This window comes from Ips typographus, linkage group LG5 (genome assembly GCF_016097725.1).
Source record: "Ips typographus isolate SLU linkage group LG5, UJ_Ityp_2.0, whole genome shotgun sequence".
NCBI classification, from domain to species: Eukaryota; Metazoa; Arthropoda; class Insecta; order Coleoptera; family Curculionidae; genus Ips; species Ips typographus.
In genome coordinates this window covers 7669474-7683369 of record NC_138426.1, presented here as the reverse complement: position 1 = coordinate 7683369, position 13896 = coordinate 7669474, and the positions used below count along the sequence as shown (strand labels likewise).

The following is a 13896-nucleotide window of genomic DNA, read 5'->3' as shown; positions in this document are numbered from 1 at the left end:
AAACTAAATTTTGGAAGACTGTATCTTCCTTAGGAAGCGTTTTGCAGCAAAATGACATAGTGTATGTCAACTTATTTTTTGATGGTACTATCGGATAGTGGATTATTGACATTTAAAACTGAACCACCCTGTATACACACTTTGTTTAACTTTCATACTGAACGTAATACTAAACACATAATGCTACTTTTCATACATAACGTTCAATTCAATGTTTCCGTCCATTGTGAAAGATGCATTACACAAACTAAGATGCGCAAATTGCATGAACGTGTCAACGATACTTTAAAATGAACTTTTGACATTTAATTTTAAGATTTATAATAGGCGCCGAAATTATCGAACATTTCTTATGTAACTGGCCTTTCTTCGCGATTTATGTGATTTAATTAACATTTACCATACATATTTGTCCTAGATTTACCATACTAAAAGCGCAAACTCGTCTATTAGGAGGTGTGCGCAAACTACCTAAAACACACCCCTCACAAACTTATCACAAATTTGTAGTTCAGTCGATATTATTGTGGTAGAAACCACAGGAATTAAAATCTTCTTGAGTATTGGCTTTGAGCAGCGTTGATTTGAATGTAATTTTCAAGCTTTTCAGTGTGCGAAAAAGACGTCACAAGTTTTACGATTTCGGTTGGAATAAGTTTAATTAGCACCTTAAGAGGCGCTGTCTGGTTTTAAAGTGCGATTTGACACGTCAAACTTGTCGGTCGTTCGTGGAAGTGTTTGGCTCAAACTGGTGAATCAAAGTGTTTTGCCTTTCAATGAATTGGCTCTTTGTAGTGGTCAAAACCCACTCGGAATGCAAATAAATACGTTCATTAACAGGAACATTTTTCACAAACATGTTTTCATGAAATATATTGTTAGGAACGTAGTCACGGATATTTGAGATTACGAGAAACGTGCAGTGGTGTTGCAAACAATTCAAACTTTTGGCAATTAGCTAATTCACTCTCCATTGGTAGTAAGTGCCAACTATTTCATTAAGAATAATTAACAGTGTCGGTTGCGACATAACCAATAACCAGAACAAACAACAATATTGAGGTTAGGAACCGAAACAATTAACGATCATAATTCACGTTCGAATCGAACGAATGAGAAATGCAAATCAGAGCGAAAGACACAGATTTTAATACTGCGGAAGCGAATTAATGGCGGCCGTGTAGATTCGTTTGGTTTTGGTCGAGTGGAACTTTATGGACGTCCCTTTCCCCAATCGTGGGGGATTATCGGGGTTATTATCTAACGCAAATACACGCGCCCCGGCCTGTTACCGCCGAGTGGCCTTGCTCGGTTTCGTATCTGTCATGTTTCGTCCGCACGATTTGTATTTTTTTACGTAACAACGTTATGTCACTGTCCTGAAGTTGGTTATATAGCAAACGCCAATATTTGTTACAGTTTTTGTCTCTAAAGTCTGCAAGATATGAGTAAAACGTGAAACCTCAATGAGAGATTCTATTTGTCAAAATCAATAACAAATCAGTGTCAGTTAAAGGCCTCGTTCGTTTTCACGTGACAATGGTAGTTTGACAGTTGGTCGAATTAAGGTTTTTTCGTATAACGTTATATATACATTTGCTCGGCTTCCTTCAAGGAGCGTCAAATAGTTCGGATGAAATTCTAGACATCAACAACAAAAATTTTAAAAAAATAATATTACTTCAATTTAGAGATTGATTTGCAATTTTGAATTTGTCATTTTGACGTTTTCAAAAATTAGAAAAAACTTTGGCTGACTGTTCTGATAGTAAACATTTTAATAACGTTGCACCTCAAATTCACTTCAAGTTCACATGTGCAGCATTTGGGCAAATGTTACTTTTCCTTGACCAATCACAGACTACTACATGTGGACTGGTATTTTTTTAAATAGTAAACTGACTGAATTTCCGTTTGCTACATACTTATGTTGCGCCACCCTGTCAACGATTTAACCGTATAGAGTTAGTGAATCAGTATCCCGTTGAACGCGATATTCCGCAACTGGTTGCGAACAGCATAAAACCATACTGAATCGGCGTTAATTGGGCAGAAATTCCCGCCGAAAAACTAAAACGATGCGGCCGACCGAGTCGCTTTTTGCCCAATAGTGAAATCTGACGATCGTAAGCGATTTGCGCCAAAACGGTTGCAAAAATGTTCGTAATAATAAGTTCGGAAAAATATGATTAAAAAGGCGTTCATTTCGAAATTGTAGGTTCATTCAGCGATACTTTTGCAAACTGGCAACGCTGTGTCGCGCGACGTAACGCAAATTTGCGGTTCTTTTCTTTTCAATGATTTTGCTTAAAAAAATGATTGAGTAACTATTAACTGTGTTTGGCAACAGGAAGGATCGATAGGATCACATCTGGTGATTAGGCCAATGCCGACACGTCTACGTTCGACTGTCAAAAATAACAAAAAACCTTCAGCCGATTTGGACGAGATGTTTTTAGACGACGATGGTGCTCTCAGCGGAGAAGTGGCTATTGACACTGGACTACCTATCAGAGAAAGTGAGGAAACGGCAACACCGCACCATCACATTGTTATACGCAAAAACAATCAACAAGAGGACACTATGAGTGATTATGGTGAGTGTTTTGTAACGTCAAATTCGAATCATTTAACAGTTGATTTACAGCTTTCATGGAACCGGACCATTTGGCAAAACGTTTCAAACGAAGCACTGGACACAACAGAAGTAAAAGGGAGGCGCCCTACACAATTTACCCGGAAATATTAGTGATCGTGGATTACGACGGGTACAGATTGCACGGAGGGGATAATTTGCAAATTAAACGCTACTTTATATCATTCTGGAATGGAGTAGATTTGCGGTACAAATCGCTGAAAGGACCCAAAATCAGAGTGTCAATTGCCGGAATCATTATCAGTAGAGTAAGTACAAATTGATTACTCACCCAACTAAATTAAAGTAAATCCGACGTCCTCATCAGTTTCTAAGCCCACTTCTTCGTAGAGTTGTTTCTTGGTTTTCGGGTAGTTTTCCAAAATGGCGTCTAGCATGTCCAAACACATGCGCTTGCGCTTCTTGTAAGTGGCTAAGCGTTTTTCGTACTCTTTTTGTACTTTCTTCTTCACCTGTATGATTATATATGATATCAAAATGTCAAAAATTACCCAAAATAATGGTTAAGCAGAATAAATCAAAATAGAAAATGATAGAGAGAACACTTTATAAATGAGTAGATGGTGGCGTAATTTGACATTTTCCATCTTTAGCTGATATTTCAGGACAGTTCTAAGAGAATAATGAAGTTTTGACAGTTGAAGCATATCAAATATTCGATTGTTCTCTCTTTTCAACTAATCAACTTCCAAGTCGGTGTTTAACAGTTATTTTCTAAGAAAAAAGCAACTTACATCTGGTGCAACTGGATCACGCCCTTCAAATTGTTTCACAGCCTCTTTAAGCCCCTTCAATGTATTTTGCAATTCAATTTTCTTTTCTAAAGCGTCAGGCAAAGACATTTGATCTTTGGTTTCGGCCAGTTTGGCTTCGATGGCCACTAGTTTGGTCCGGTCCTCTTGCATTTTGGAAGTTATGTCATTGATTTGTCGGTCCAAAGTCAAAACGTCCTCGTTAAGCTGTTTCGACGATGTTGCGTCGTTTTGGCATAGAAAATAAACTTTTTGTTTTCCGTAAGCTTTTTCGCGTAGTTTTTCCTGTTCGACTAGTTCGTTTATAGCTTTTTGGATGGCGGCTTTGCCAATGTCTTTAATAGCATTCTGGACGTCCGTGACAGAGTAGGGACGTTGGTGTTCGTTGAAAAAGGCCAAAATTTTATCGGTCGCCATTTTAATACCTGAAACAAATTTAAGCTGAATTAAGATGTATTTTAGGGTAGAGACGCAACGCCATATTTGGAGCGAAACAGGGTGGGAAGAGACGCCATTGATTCGGCGGCTGCGCTTACCGACATGGGCAAGTACTTATTCAGGGAACGACGACTTCCGGTCTACGATATTGCTGTAGCCATTACCAAGTAAGTGTTTTTTTCCACCCTTACCAGTACTTATTACCCCAAAAAAAGAATAAGCGTGTAGGTTTATATTTCAGTGAAATCTTAATTAGGGTTAAAAATTATTTTGTGAATTTAGATACGACATGTGCAGAAGACGCAAAGGAGGTCGGTGCACAAAGGGAACGGCCGGTAATTGTTATGCCTCCAATTTCTGTTATTTATTTATTATACTAATTAACCGAGGCGCAGGCGCAATTTGTACATATAGAGTAACTGCCGCTACCAGGGGGAGAGACATATAACCTCTACTAACCATTTTTTTTTGTTCTGTAAATTTTAAACAACACCAAACGTTCTACAGATTGCTGAACTCGTTTCCCTTTTTGCAGACTAGACATGTGTAGAAGAGCGTACGCTAACGACCAATGCAATCGCGGTACTGCAGGTACAATCTAAGACTTCCCCCCCCCCACTTCTACAAAAAATAGTCAAAGTTCTGTCGCACTGCTCACTCTCCTAATTTTCTATGTTTTTACGTTGTCTTCACTGTACTCTCCACTCGTATATTATCTTCTTGTAAGCAAGCACCTTCACCATTTTAGTACCGCTAATTCACTTTTAATTTTACTATGTACCAGTAGAACCGTAATTTGTTCATTTCAGTAGATAGTTGCACTTTTCCATTCTTTTTAGTATTTTCTATCTATACTGTTACTCCACTAGGAAAAAATAGATAAAAAAAAATATTTTCTTCTCCTAAACATTTAAGTATTTATTCAAGCATGAAAAAATAACGTATTAATACTTTCGGGTGATATAACTTAAAAAAAAACCAAAAACACTCAATCACAATCACCACAAGATGCCTATTAACACTAACCTAACCTAACAATACTTGGCTTTCGCTATACTGTAAACACATCCCTCTAACGAGCTTTTAACGCACTAACCACCGCCAAACCAACCATTAAACCAGGTGGGCGGCATCAAGGGCTTTCAGGGGTGAAGGGCCGACAATAAACTACTTAGTGCGTCCTCATCAGCCTCCTCGACCAAATTTTAGGGTTTGCATACGTCGGAGGCGCATGCGTAGTCAACAAGCGTTTAGAGAAAGTCAACTCGGTGGCCATTATCGAGGACACGGGAGGTTTCAGCGGAATCATCGTAGCTGCTCATGAAGTCGGACACTTGTGAGATGCCCCTGTTAATTTGTTTATATGTATTCTAATACGTGTTTGCGAACGGTTTTAGGTTAGGAGCGGTGCACGACGGTAGTCCACCTCCGTCGTATTTGGGTGGACCGGGAGCAGAGAAATGTCAGTGGACTGACGGATTCATCATGTCTGATTTGAGGCACACCGAAAGAGGATTCAGATGGTCGTCTTGCAGTATTGCCAGTTTTCATCACTTCCTCAAGTACTATAATATTTGAATGCATTCAAAAGAGCTGTTAAATTATCGTTGGTGTTTTTAGCGGAGATACGGCAACGTGTCTCTATAACGCACCTCACGAGGACGAGAACCTACCCCGGGTGCTTCCGGGCAAATTGCTCACATTGGACGCTCAATGTAGACGGGATAGAGGCACCAGCGCGTGTTTCGTAAGTTTCCTTTCATTGGATTGATGCAATTTAATAAATAAACGGTGCAATGACAGAAAGACGAGCGTGTGTGCGCGCAACTGTTCTGCTTCGACTCAGGAAGTGGTTATTGTGTAGCGTACCGACCAGCTGCTGAAGGCTCAACTTGTGGAGATGGTCAGGTGAGATAAGTTTTATGGAAACTTTAAGGTTTCTGGCTTATTTAAACGTGTTTCAGTACTGTTTGAATGGAAGATGCGTGGCCGAGCACGAGAACATCATTCCCGACTACTCCCAGAATCAACCAGCCTACGTCCGACCTAATGGACAGCCAGCTAGGCCTTTGTAAGTTTCGAATTTCACTGCTTTGACTACGTATAAGCATATCAAAATAGTTTGCACAGCTTCATGGAAAGTGCAGACAGATTCACGTCACAATGACGTAATTTTAACGTCAAATTCGGTCTGCACGCTCCATGGAGCATATCAACTCAAATACAGCCACGTTCTAGTACCTAATTGATTTACATAGGTTCGAAGAGAACGTCGAAGATAACGAGGTTAATGTAGCACCGTCGCAACAAATTCCAACCACCACACCTAAATCCGTCTCGACTTTTTCTCGTTGGGGTTGGTGGCTGACCACCTCCGCTCCCCTCTCTACTTCGCGTCTTCCTCTCTCCTCAAATCCACCCATCCCCACTCAGTCGCCCTACCTGGCCAAATATTATGAGTTCCTTAGCAGAACCACTCGAAGTCCCTACGATTTCCGGGACTACAGTCGGAACAATCACGTGAAGCGGTCGTACGACACTGCTGATTTTCGGGGGCACAGTAGCGCTCGCGACGAGATTTTGGCATTGCCATAGGGAGGGTAAGGACATGTCAGGGAGCCTATATTCATGAAACGAGCGAAGAGATCAAGAGAATGTGACAGGAACCTACAATGGTCAATCTGTTGTGTCACATTTTATCAATCCTTCTCTTGAGAATCCCATTTTCTGGGGAACAGAACTGTCAAGAGAAGTGTTGATAGAATGTGACAGCACAGATTGACAATGATAGGTCCCTGTCACCTTTCTTCCCTCGATTTACGAATAGGCTCCCAGAGGGCGTCAGTGTCGTATCATTTCGTCGACTTTTTTTGAAGTCTTTTCTATTCAACTCTATCATTTTCGTTGATCGATGAACAATCTCTTGATTATCGTATCATTCCATGACTTCTCTTTCTCGCTCAATCTGTCGTCTTCTTTCCAGTTTTTCTGTGCATGTTCCAGGTCAATCAGATAACTGAATTTTCTGTTGCTCATTCGTTGTTCCCTGTTTGCACAGACTGGCATGCAGAACAACAAATAACGCGACAGCCTATTTTGCTAATTGCGGTATTCTCTGTTGTTTATGTTTTATCAAACAACGAAAGTGCAACAAAATGTATAAATACAGCTCAACTCCTCATTCCATTTCACAGCTTCAACATTGGATTGTTTGACACAAGACAGTTGTTGTTGTGCAACATCTGTACTCAACTCTATGAGTTACAAATAGTTGTTTCCAAGTCTAGGAACCGCTACATAGATGGCGCATCATTCGATTTTACACCGATATATGATTATATGGTGTAAGGTTTTTTTTTTTCTGACAATCACTAGCCTAGGGAGGGCCTCCGGGTTCGTTGAACACATTAGTGAAGTTAAGATAGATTCCAGAAACAAAACCTTACACCATATTGAATTGTCTGATTTAACTATGATCTGTTTTTTAAATTTCAGCTGAAGAAACCAAAAATCCAAATCATCGCAATAAATTTTCCTTTTCAAATCAAGACTTGAGACAACTGAGTCGGAAGCGGGACGGTCCGAACGATCCGTCCCGACCCCCACCCCCCCAACCAACGGCGTCCCGTTCCCCCGTAAGGACGTTAAGTGATTGTGATTTAATTAGCTGTTTAAGACTTCTAAGACAAACTTGAGTTCGTTAAGAGCGCCCCCTATTGTAATTATTTCTAGGTTAAATTAGGTTGTTTTTTTTTTCGCGCGTCCCTACCACTCTTGTCCGACTGATTTTTTTTGTTTGATGTTTAATTTTGAGGCGTTTTTGTCTCGACCAGACTGTCGGCAAGACTCAATAGTAAAACGGAAATATGCCAGAAACTGCCAATATATCATAGACTAACCACTGTACAATATACGGGGTGGCAGTTTAAAGTGCCACCCTGTATACCACTCTCTCCCTACCACTACCTGTGCAATAATTATTACTAAACTTTTTACTGATAGTAAATTTGAAAAACTTCGATTATTATTTATTACTTTTGTTTCTAGATCGAATTTTAGGTTTCTTCTACTGTTTTTTTTAAGGAAGAAGATACCTGTGGATTTAGCTAAGTCGTACTTTGTAGGCGTTTGCTATTATTTATGCTAGACTTTTTAATTTTAAGCACCAATTTAATTTGAAATTCTTGTCGTTAAATACCTTTCAAATTGCAAATAAAGACAAATGATTTTGAGTTAACTGTAGTTTCTCTGAACACCAATTTGAGAATACTAATTTGTTGACTTGCATTAATAAAGGTTTTTTAAAAACAATTACACATTATTGATCTGATTTGTGTCAAAACAATATAAATAATCTGTGGAAGGATATTTGCCAAAAAACAAATAGAAAATACTAAATCTTTAACCAACTGAGACCCACTTACACTAAGAAAATGACTATACTTTTTCACATTTAACACTATTGTCAACCAAACTTAGTTGAAAAACTGAATCTTACCTTTTTTCCTTTACTGGTCAGAGTTCCTGACTGTTAAGAAGATCACCACCTGCAATATAATTAAAAATTATAAACAAAATACAAAATAGACATGATATTTGAAGAGTACAACAAGGCTGAACAAAAACATTCAATAACTACTTGATCTAGAATATATTAAAAATCACCAAAATACACATAAACAAAACCTAGAGTGATGTATACACCAGAGTAAAAACAACAGAACACGAAATGTTGCACTTAATATTTAGTGGGGCCATTCAGCAAAGCCCTAGCCCCAATTCTAGCTATAATTCCCAGGGACAAGAGTGTAACAACTCCAGCAGGCATAATTTTCCCAGAATTGTAAAACCGGTAACCCATTACACCTGCCAGGATCGAACTGGCCCCCAATTGCAGACCGTACTGCGACGGGTCCTGACTAGTTTGGTAGGCCCCAATAGCCAAGGCTGTACCAAAAATTAGACCAGCAGCCAATGAGGGAATGGAACCTGTAATAAGTTCACAATCAGACTGATAAATTACAAAACTGATAAGCTAAAAACGCTTTGTCATTTTTGGGGCTCTTACCTAATCAAAAAAATTGGATTTTTAGGTAAAATTGCTAAGTCACTTGGGGCTAATTTAAATATGCAATTTTCTTACCAGCTTTAGCGTATCCCATGGTTCCTCCAGCGGCCACGGCCCCGGCGTACAAGTAACCTATTATGTCGGCGGGCATTTTCACTTAAAAACACACACAAAAAAACACTGAGAAGAACACTAAATAACAATGTAAACAGTAAGTAAATTAGGTTAGGGTTTGTTGTTTGATGACGTCAACGCAAAATGGGTGCGTCTACAAATCCGGTTCCGACACTTTGGCGGAGACAAAAAAATTAACATTTCTAATAGTAATGAAATAGTCAATCAAAATTAGTGCATTAACAATAGCAGAGTTGAGATGACTTAACTCCGTAATTAATACTCACAAGATTTACAAAATATAACAAAAATTACTTATAGCATTGTTTATAGTAACACCATTGTTAACAATGTTTGTACTAACTAACGCTATCTACGACATCTGAGCACAACTACACAAAGCTTAATCGAAATCATTTTGTAAATTACAGATACCTGTAAATTCCTATTACGTTTAACTCCACAGACAATAGCTGGCACTGTATGTACCTAATAAATTATAATGGTTTCATGTCGACGTCTCTCACTCTCACACATGTGGACAAAGCAATAGAAAATAATTCGGAACACAGTCGCTTATAAAACAGAGAACACACCCTCGCCCGCATTGAAAACTGTCACTTGTCATCCGTCACTAGTTGATGTCAATCCCGGCTAATTTTTTCTAGTATTTATCAATAATAATAATTAAAAAAAAACTTGAAATTACAAGCTAGATTCTGCATGATCCAGCACATTTAGGACACTCTCAAGGTCCCCCAGATGAAGTAATATCAGATATTAGCAAGTGGTTTAATATTGCGCAAACAACGCAACAGTGTACAAGTGAGAATTGCGGTGAGTGTTTGAACAAAATTATGGGGTCCCAAGGAATTACCATTAATAGCAAAACCATCCTGAGCACCGGTAATATTATGTCCATCAACGACATTACCAAAAAACCCAGTCAAAACTCCACTCAAGAGGTGAGTGACTTTTTTTTTGCACCTTCCATCCTAATTGAGTTGTGAGTTACAGTTAATTGACGCTATTAAATATACTTTGAAAGAGTACACGAAAAATGGAAACGCCGTGGAGCAGGCTGATCACTACAAAGTGATTGCACGAAGTGAGGATGAAATTCAAACTAAAATCCAGGAGAACCGGTTGGAAGACTTGAAAGTAGGCCTTAAAGTTTTCCTAACCAGTGATAATGAAGTGCTGCTTAAAGAAGCCTTGGAAATTGGTTAGATTGCTAGCTTGGTTGTGTAGCAGTGATAATTTTGATTGAATTGCAGCTTTGCAGCAGCAATTAAAACTCCCAAGTGTGACTGATGTTATAGTATCCCTGAAAAAGGACTGCAATTTGGACGAGATTAAAAAAGTGTGGAAAACCTTGGAGGAGTATGTGGCACAAGGAGTGGTGGGCGAACTTGGAATTGCTGATATAGAAGAAGCTTTATTCAGGTAATCACCTTGTTTTGTTAAATGAACAAATTCTGAACCTGGAGTTTTAAAGGGAACTGTACGATTGGTCAACTGTCAAACCTGCAATAATTCAAATCAACTTAGCTACATGTTGTGTGGTTCCACCCACTTTACAAGCATTCTGCAAGGAAAACGACATCAAACTGTTCACTCACAGTGATTCAAGTGGTTAGTAATGCATGCACCTACTACAGTCACTGAAATGAATTAACAAAAACTTTTCACAGACATTCTGCCTGGACAGTCGATTGAGGAAATATTTGTCACCCCATTGGACCTGCTCTGGGCCGTCAGGTTTACCATTCACATTAAATGTCGTGGGGTGCTCACCACCAAAGGTTATTGTCTTTGTATCAGTCCCAACAGTTAAATGTACCAAAAAATCGAGGAAAATTAAAGGGCTGTGGAATTTGTTCCATAAATCGAATAATTTTGGCCTGTGATTATGGGTTACTTAATGTGTGTTTTCTTTTGGTATTTAGCTAGTGCCACCCTGAGTGCACCTGCATTTATTTTGTTATTAACTATTAAAAGTATTATTTGTTTAGTAAAGGGCCATTCCAGTTACACATGACTTTTAATTTCCTACCACCCCAAGTAGTAACTTAAAGCATCATCATTGTTGCCAATTGCTGTTTTTGATTGCAGTATACTCATTGTAAAGGAAGCCATTCAATATTTTGTAGCTTTTTACACGGTCCGCGCACCTTTCCTCATTAATATTTAACGACTTCGCCCTGATCGTTTATCTTAATTAAAGCGAATCTATTATACAACAACAAATTGTAATTTAATTATTTGCCTGATTTTCCCCTGGGCGATTAATTAATTGAATTTTAGTATTGATTGATAATAAATAGGTAAATTAATGTGACAAAACCATAAATTAAAGAAAAAAACAGTAAACACTCACCCTGGAATACTCTTGGTAACAAGGGTCCTGTTTCTGTCTCTCTCTACAGGTGAACGCTGAACAAGGACGGCTATAACCCAAGTCCTACTGTGGTAGATGGTCACTGCTTTACCCAAGAGTTAATTCTGCCTGAAATATGAAAAATTACTTTAAAATTTGCTGGAAATGCTGCAAAATGGCTTTAAAACAACAGTTTAACTAACCTAACACTTGAGTTCAGTTTCAAGTGCGATTTGCTCACAACCCTGACACTTTTTCCGCTTAAAAACTACAGAAAACCGATCAGTAAACTCTCAAATAACGGTTTTTAACACTTTTACTTCCTGAATTACAGCAAAAAGTGGAAAAAATTCAAATTTAATAACAATCCAACTGAACGCCGGCGGTCAGATGGAAACACGACCGACAGCTGACAACTTTGACAGAACTCTACTAGAGATGGGCTGGCTGGACAAATTAGTGATGGGCTTATCAAAACCCGCACGAACAGTGTTACACAGTTTAGACTTTTTTACTCGTTCTGTCACACTCAAAATCTAAATCAATTTTTTTTAACTAAAAACACTATAAATTAAGCTTAAATTCAATGGAGTTTCAGTCATTTGCATTAACGTATTTACGATTAGCTTAAGCTGTTTCGTGTGGACTGTGACATTTTGCTCCCGCAACTGTCACATTCAAATTAACCTAAAAACGTTAGTGAATACGGCCAAAAATATGTGCTCTTATTCAAATTACTTGCCACATTTACATGTAATTTAGCCACTTAGTTTGGTTGCTCCCTAATAACGTAGGAAAATATGAAAAAACCCACCTGTGAACCCTAGAGAAAGTAAACCAGCGCTGCCCAGCTTAAAACACGATTTTAACTAGTCCAACCACACTTTCAGGCGTGAAAAAAGCATTAAACACCTTCAAACATGTTTGAAAAATACAATTTTAACACTTTTACACCCTCAATTATCCTAAAAACAGAAAAAACACAACCTTGCTAAACGAATGTCACCACCTCAAAAAAAAAAGCCACTGACAGTTGACAACTTTGACAGCTCAAGTTCTATCTAACTAGGGATGAGCTTAGCGCATAGAGATGTGCTACCACTAGAGTGTTTACATTGGAGACAAATTAAAATTGATTTTAACTTTGATAATCAAAATTAACATGAGTAGCAAGCGTTAGGTAGCTAAAGCCAAACTAAGTACCGCAAATAGATAATACAAGTGCCTACTTGTAAATTCGTCTTGGGTTTAATAATCCATTTATGGGTGGTTTATGGTCAAGGATTGTGTAGCGAAGATTGACGGCCAGATTACCGCCCAACATGCCTCCGATTTATGGGTAGGCGGACCCAAACCAATACTGATTGATTTACGATTCAAAGCAAAATTTAACTTTCTTTTTATTGATCTGTCAAACTTGTCACTGTCTTAGAGGAATAAGCTGGCTACCAGAAAAGAGGATTTAAGTAGCGATGAAAGAGTGAGGGAGATAGAGACAAAGACGAAGAGGGGATTTATGCGAATCCGAGCGGGCCGCATGCAAATGCCGAGCGCGGAAATCAAAGTCGGCCGGTCGCTTTGTTTATTCGCTCGTTTGTTGCGGCACCGCGACATCGAGTGGCCTTTGGGAGGCCTTTTTTGTCCACCTGAAAAACTTTGGCGAACCGAACCGATAGAAAAACGGACGCCAGTGGCGTACTCAACTCCCCACAAGTTTTCCAAGCTTAAACGTTTCGCAGACAGTTCTGGCTGAATGTCAGCGCAGATCAATCAAAGTGACAGCTGACAGTCGAAAAATCATCAAGCTAGTGACAGCGCACAGTAGTGATGTGCTACGGCACTGCGTCCCCAATAGCCGAAGCATCGGCTACTGAGTTATTGGACGGTTGTGATTTAGGGCGACCAAGATCGGCGACCGACCGCGACTGTCACCATATAACCTCTGTTGCCCTTCTCCCCCCGTCCGCGCGCCCCCTTTTTTTTGTGCCCCCGCGCGCGGATCGAATATGCGACATGTCCCTTAAACTCGCGGCCGGTAGAAAAAAAGTGAGGTTATTTAGGTAGCCGACCGTGTACGTCAAACCGTTGTCGCGAGCGCCCCGGATTATTTAATGAGACGCTGCGCCGATACGGGCCGGAGTCCGATCACGAGTTCCGATCTTATCGACGGAGGCCCCAAATCGGTACAATTAAGAACATTAAAGGGCCCTGGATTGGTTTGTTGTTTTATTACACGAAAAGAAAAATGGCCGACTTTAAATGTCAAACATTGACTGACCAGCACTAGCGAATACTGCACGCGACGTACATAAACAAACAACGCCCTCGCAGTGTAACGGAACTAACGCAAAGTGACGTAGCCGCCATATTAGCATACCTAAGCAACGGTGAAATATCAGCATTGTTCTTGATTGTTCTGACGTTAAACGTTCCCCAGATAGCGATCGAGGCTAATTAAAAACAGCGCCATCTGGCCGCGCATTCACTC

The 13896-nt window shown here is 39.4% G+C and overlaps 4 protein-coding genes across 16 annotated transcripts in view; 2 read left to right on the top strand and 2 right to left on the bottom strand.

Annotated features, from left to right (window-relative positions):
- The window catches only part of sona (sol narae metalloprotease), a 53057-nt gene extending 44974 nt beyond the window's left edge, over positions 1–8083 (top strand). For 4 of the 6 annotated variants that reach the window (XM_081979423.1, XM_081979422.1, XM_081979427.1 and 1 more), the window contains 11 exons: positions 2351–2597; positions 2648–2904; positions 3871–4013; positions 4382–4437; positions 5056–5182; positions 5244–5408; positions 5467–5593; positions 5650–5754; positions 5811–5917; positions 6105–6446; positions 7342–8083. In XM_081979423.1, the coding sequence (XP_081835549.1) occupies positions 2351–2597; positions 2648–2904; positions 3871–4013; positions 4382–4437; positions 5056–5182; positions 5244–5408; positions 5467–5593; positions 5650–5754; positions 5811–5917; positions 6105–6441 (1671 nt within the window). In that variant the 3' untranslated portion in view covers positions 6442–6446; positions 7342–8083. Of the gene's footprint in view, positions 1–2350; positions 2598–2647; positions 2905–3870; positions 4014–4128; positions 4182–4381; positions 4438–5055; positions 5183–5243; positions 5409–5466; positions 5594–5649; positions 5755–5810; positions 5918–6104; positions 6447–7341 lie in introns of all 6 variants that reach the window. The other 2 variants (XM_081979424.1, XM_081979425.1) reach the window with 2 other exon arrangements.
- LOC145728910 (homologous-pairing protein 2 homolog) overlaps positions 1–13896 on the bottom strand; it is a 37417-nt gene that overhangs the window by 13071 nt on the left and 10450 nt on the right. For 5 of the 8 annotated variants that reach the window (XM_081979449.1, XM_081979452.1, XM_081979451.1 and 2 more), the window contains 4 exons: positions 11409–11537; positions 8345–8393; positions 3391–3833; positions 2928–3108 (listed from right to left, as the gene is read on the bottom strand). In XM_081979449.1, the coding sequence (XP_081835575.1) occupies positions 2932–3108; positions 3391–3825 (612 nt within the window). In that variant the 5' untranslated portion in view covers positions 3826–3833; positions 8345–8393; positions 11409–11537 and the 3' untranslated portion in view covers positions 2928–2931. Of the gene's footprint in view, positions 1–2927; positions 3109–3390; positions 3834–8344; positions 8394–9315; positions 9419–11408; positions 11538–11611; positions 11814–12222; positions 12377–13896 lie in introns of those variants that run through there. The other 3 variants (XM_081979454.1, XM_081979453.1, XM_081979456.1) reach the window with 3 other exon arrangements.
- On the bottom strand, positions 8479–9162 carry LOC145728914 (transmembrane protein 14C). Its single transcript, XM_081979461.1, has 2 exons — positions 8990–9162; positions 8479–8835 (listed from the first exon to the last, which is right to left on the bottom strand). Exons 1-2 carry the CDS (start codon positions 9063–9065, stop codon positions 8585–8587), a joined length of 327 nt encoding a protein of 108 aa, XP_081835587.1. The 5' UTR covers positions 9066–9162; the 3' UTR covers positions 8479–8584.
- Positions 9661–11062, top strand: Gclm (Glutamate-cysteine ligase modifier subunit). Its single transcript, XM_081979444.1, has 5 exons — positions 9661–9993; positions 10046–10253; positions 10306–10474; positions 10527–10663; positions 10723–11062. The coding sequence occupies exons 1-5, from the start codon at positions 9886–9888 to the stop codon at positions 10863–10865; spliced, it is 765 nt and encodes a 254-aa protein (XP_081835570.1). The 5' UTR covers positions 9661–9885; the 3' UTR covers positions 10866–11062.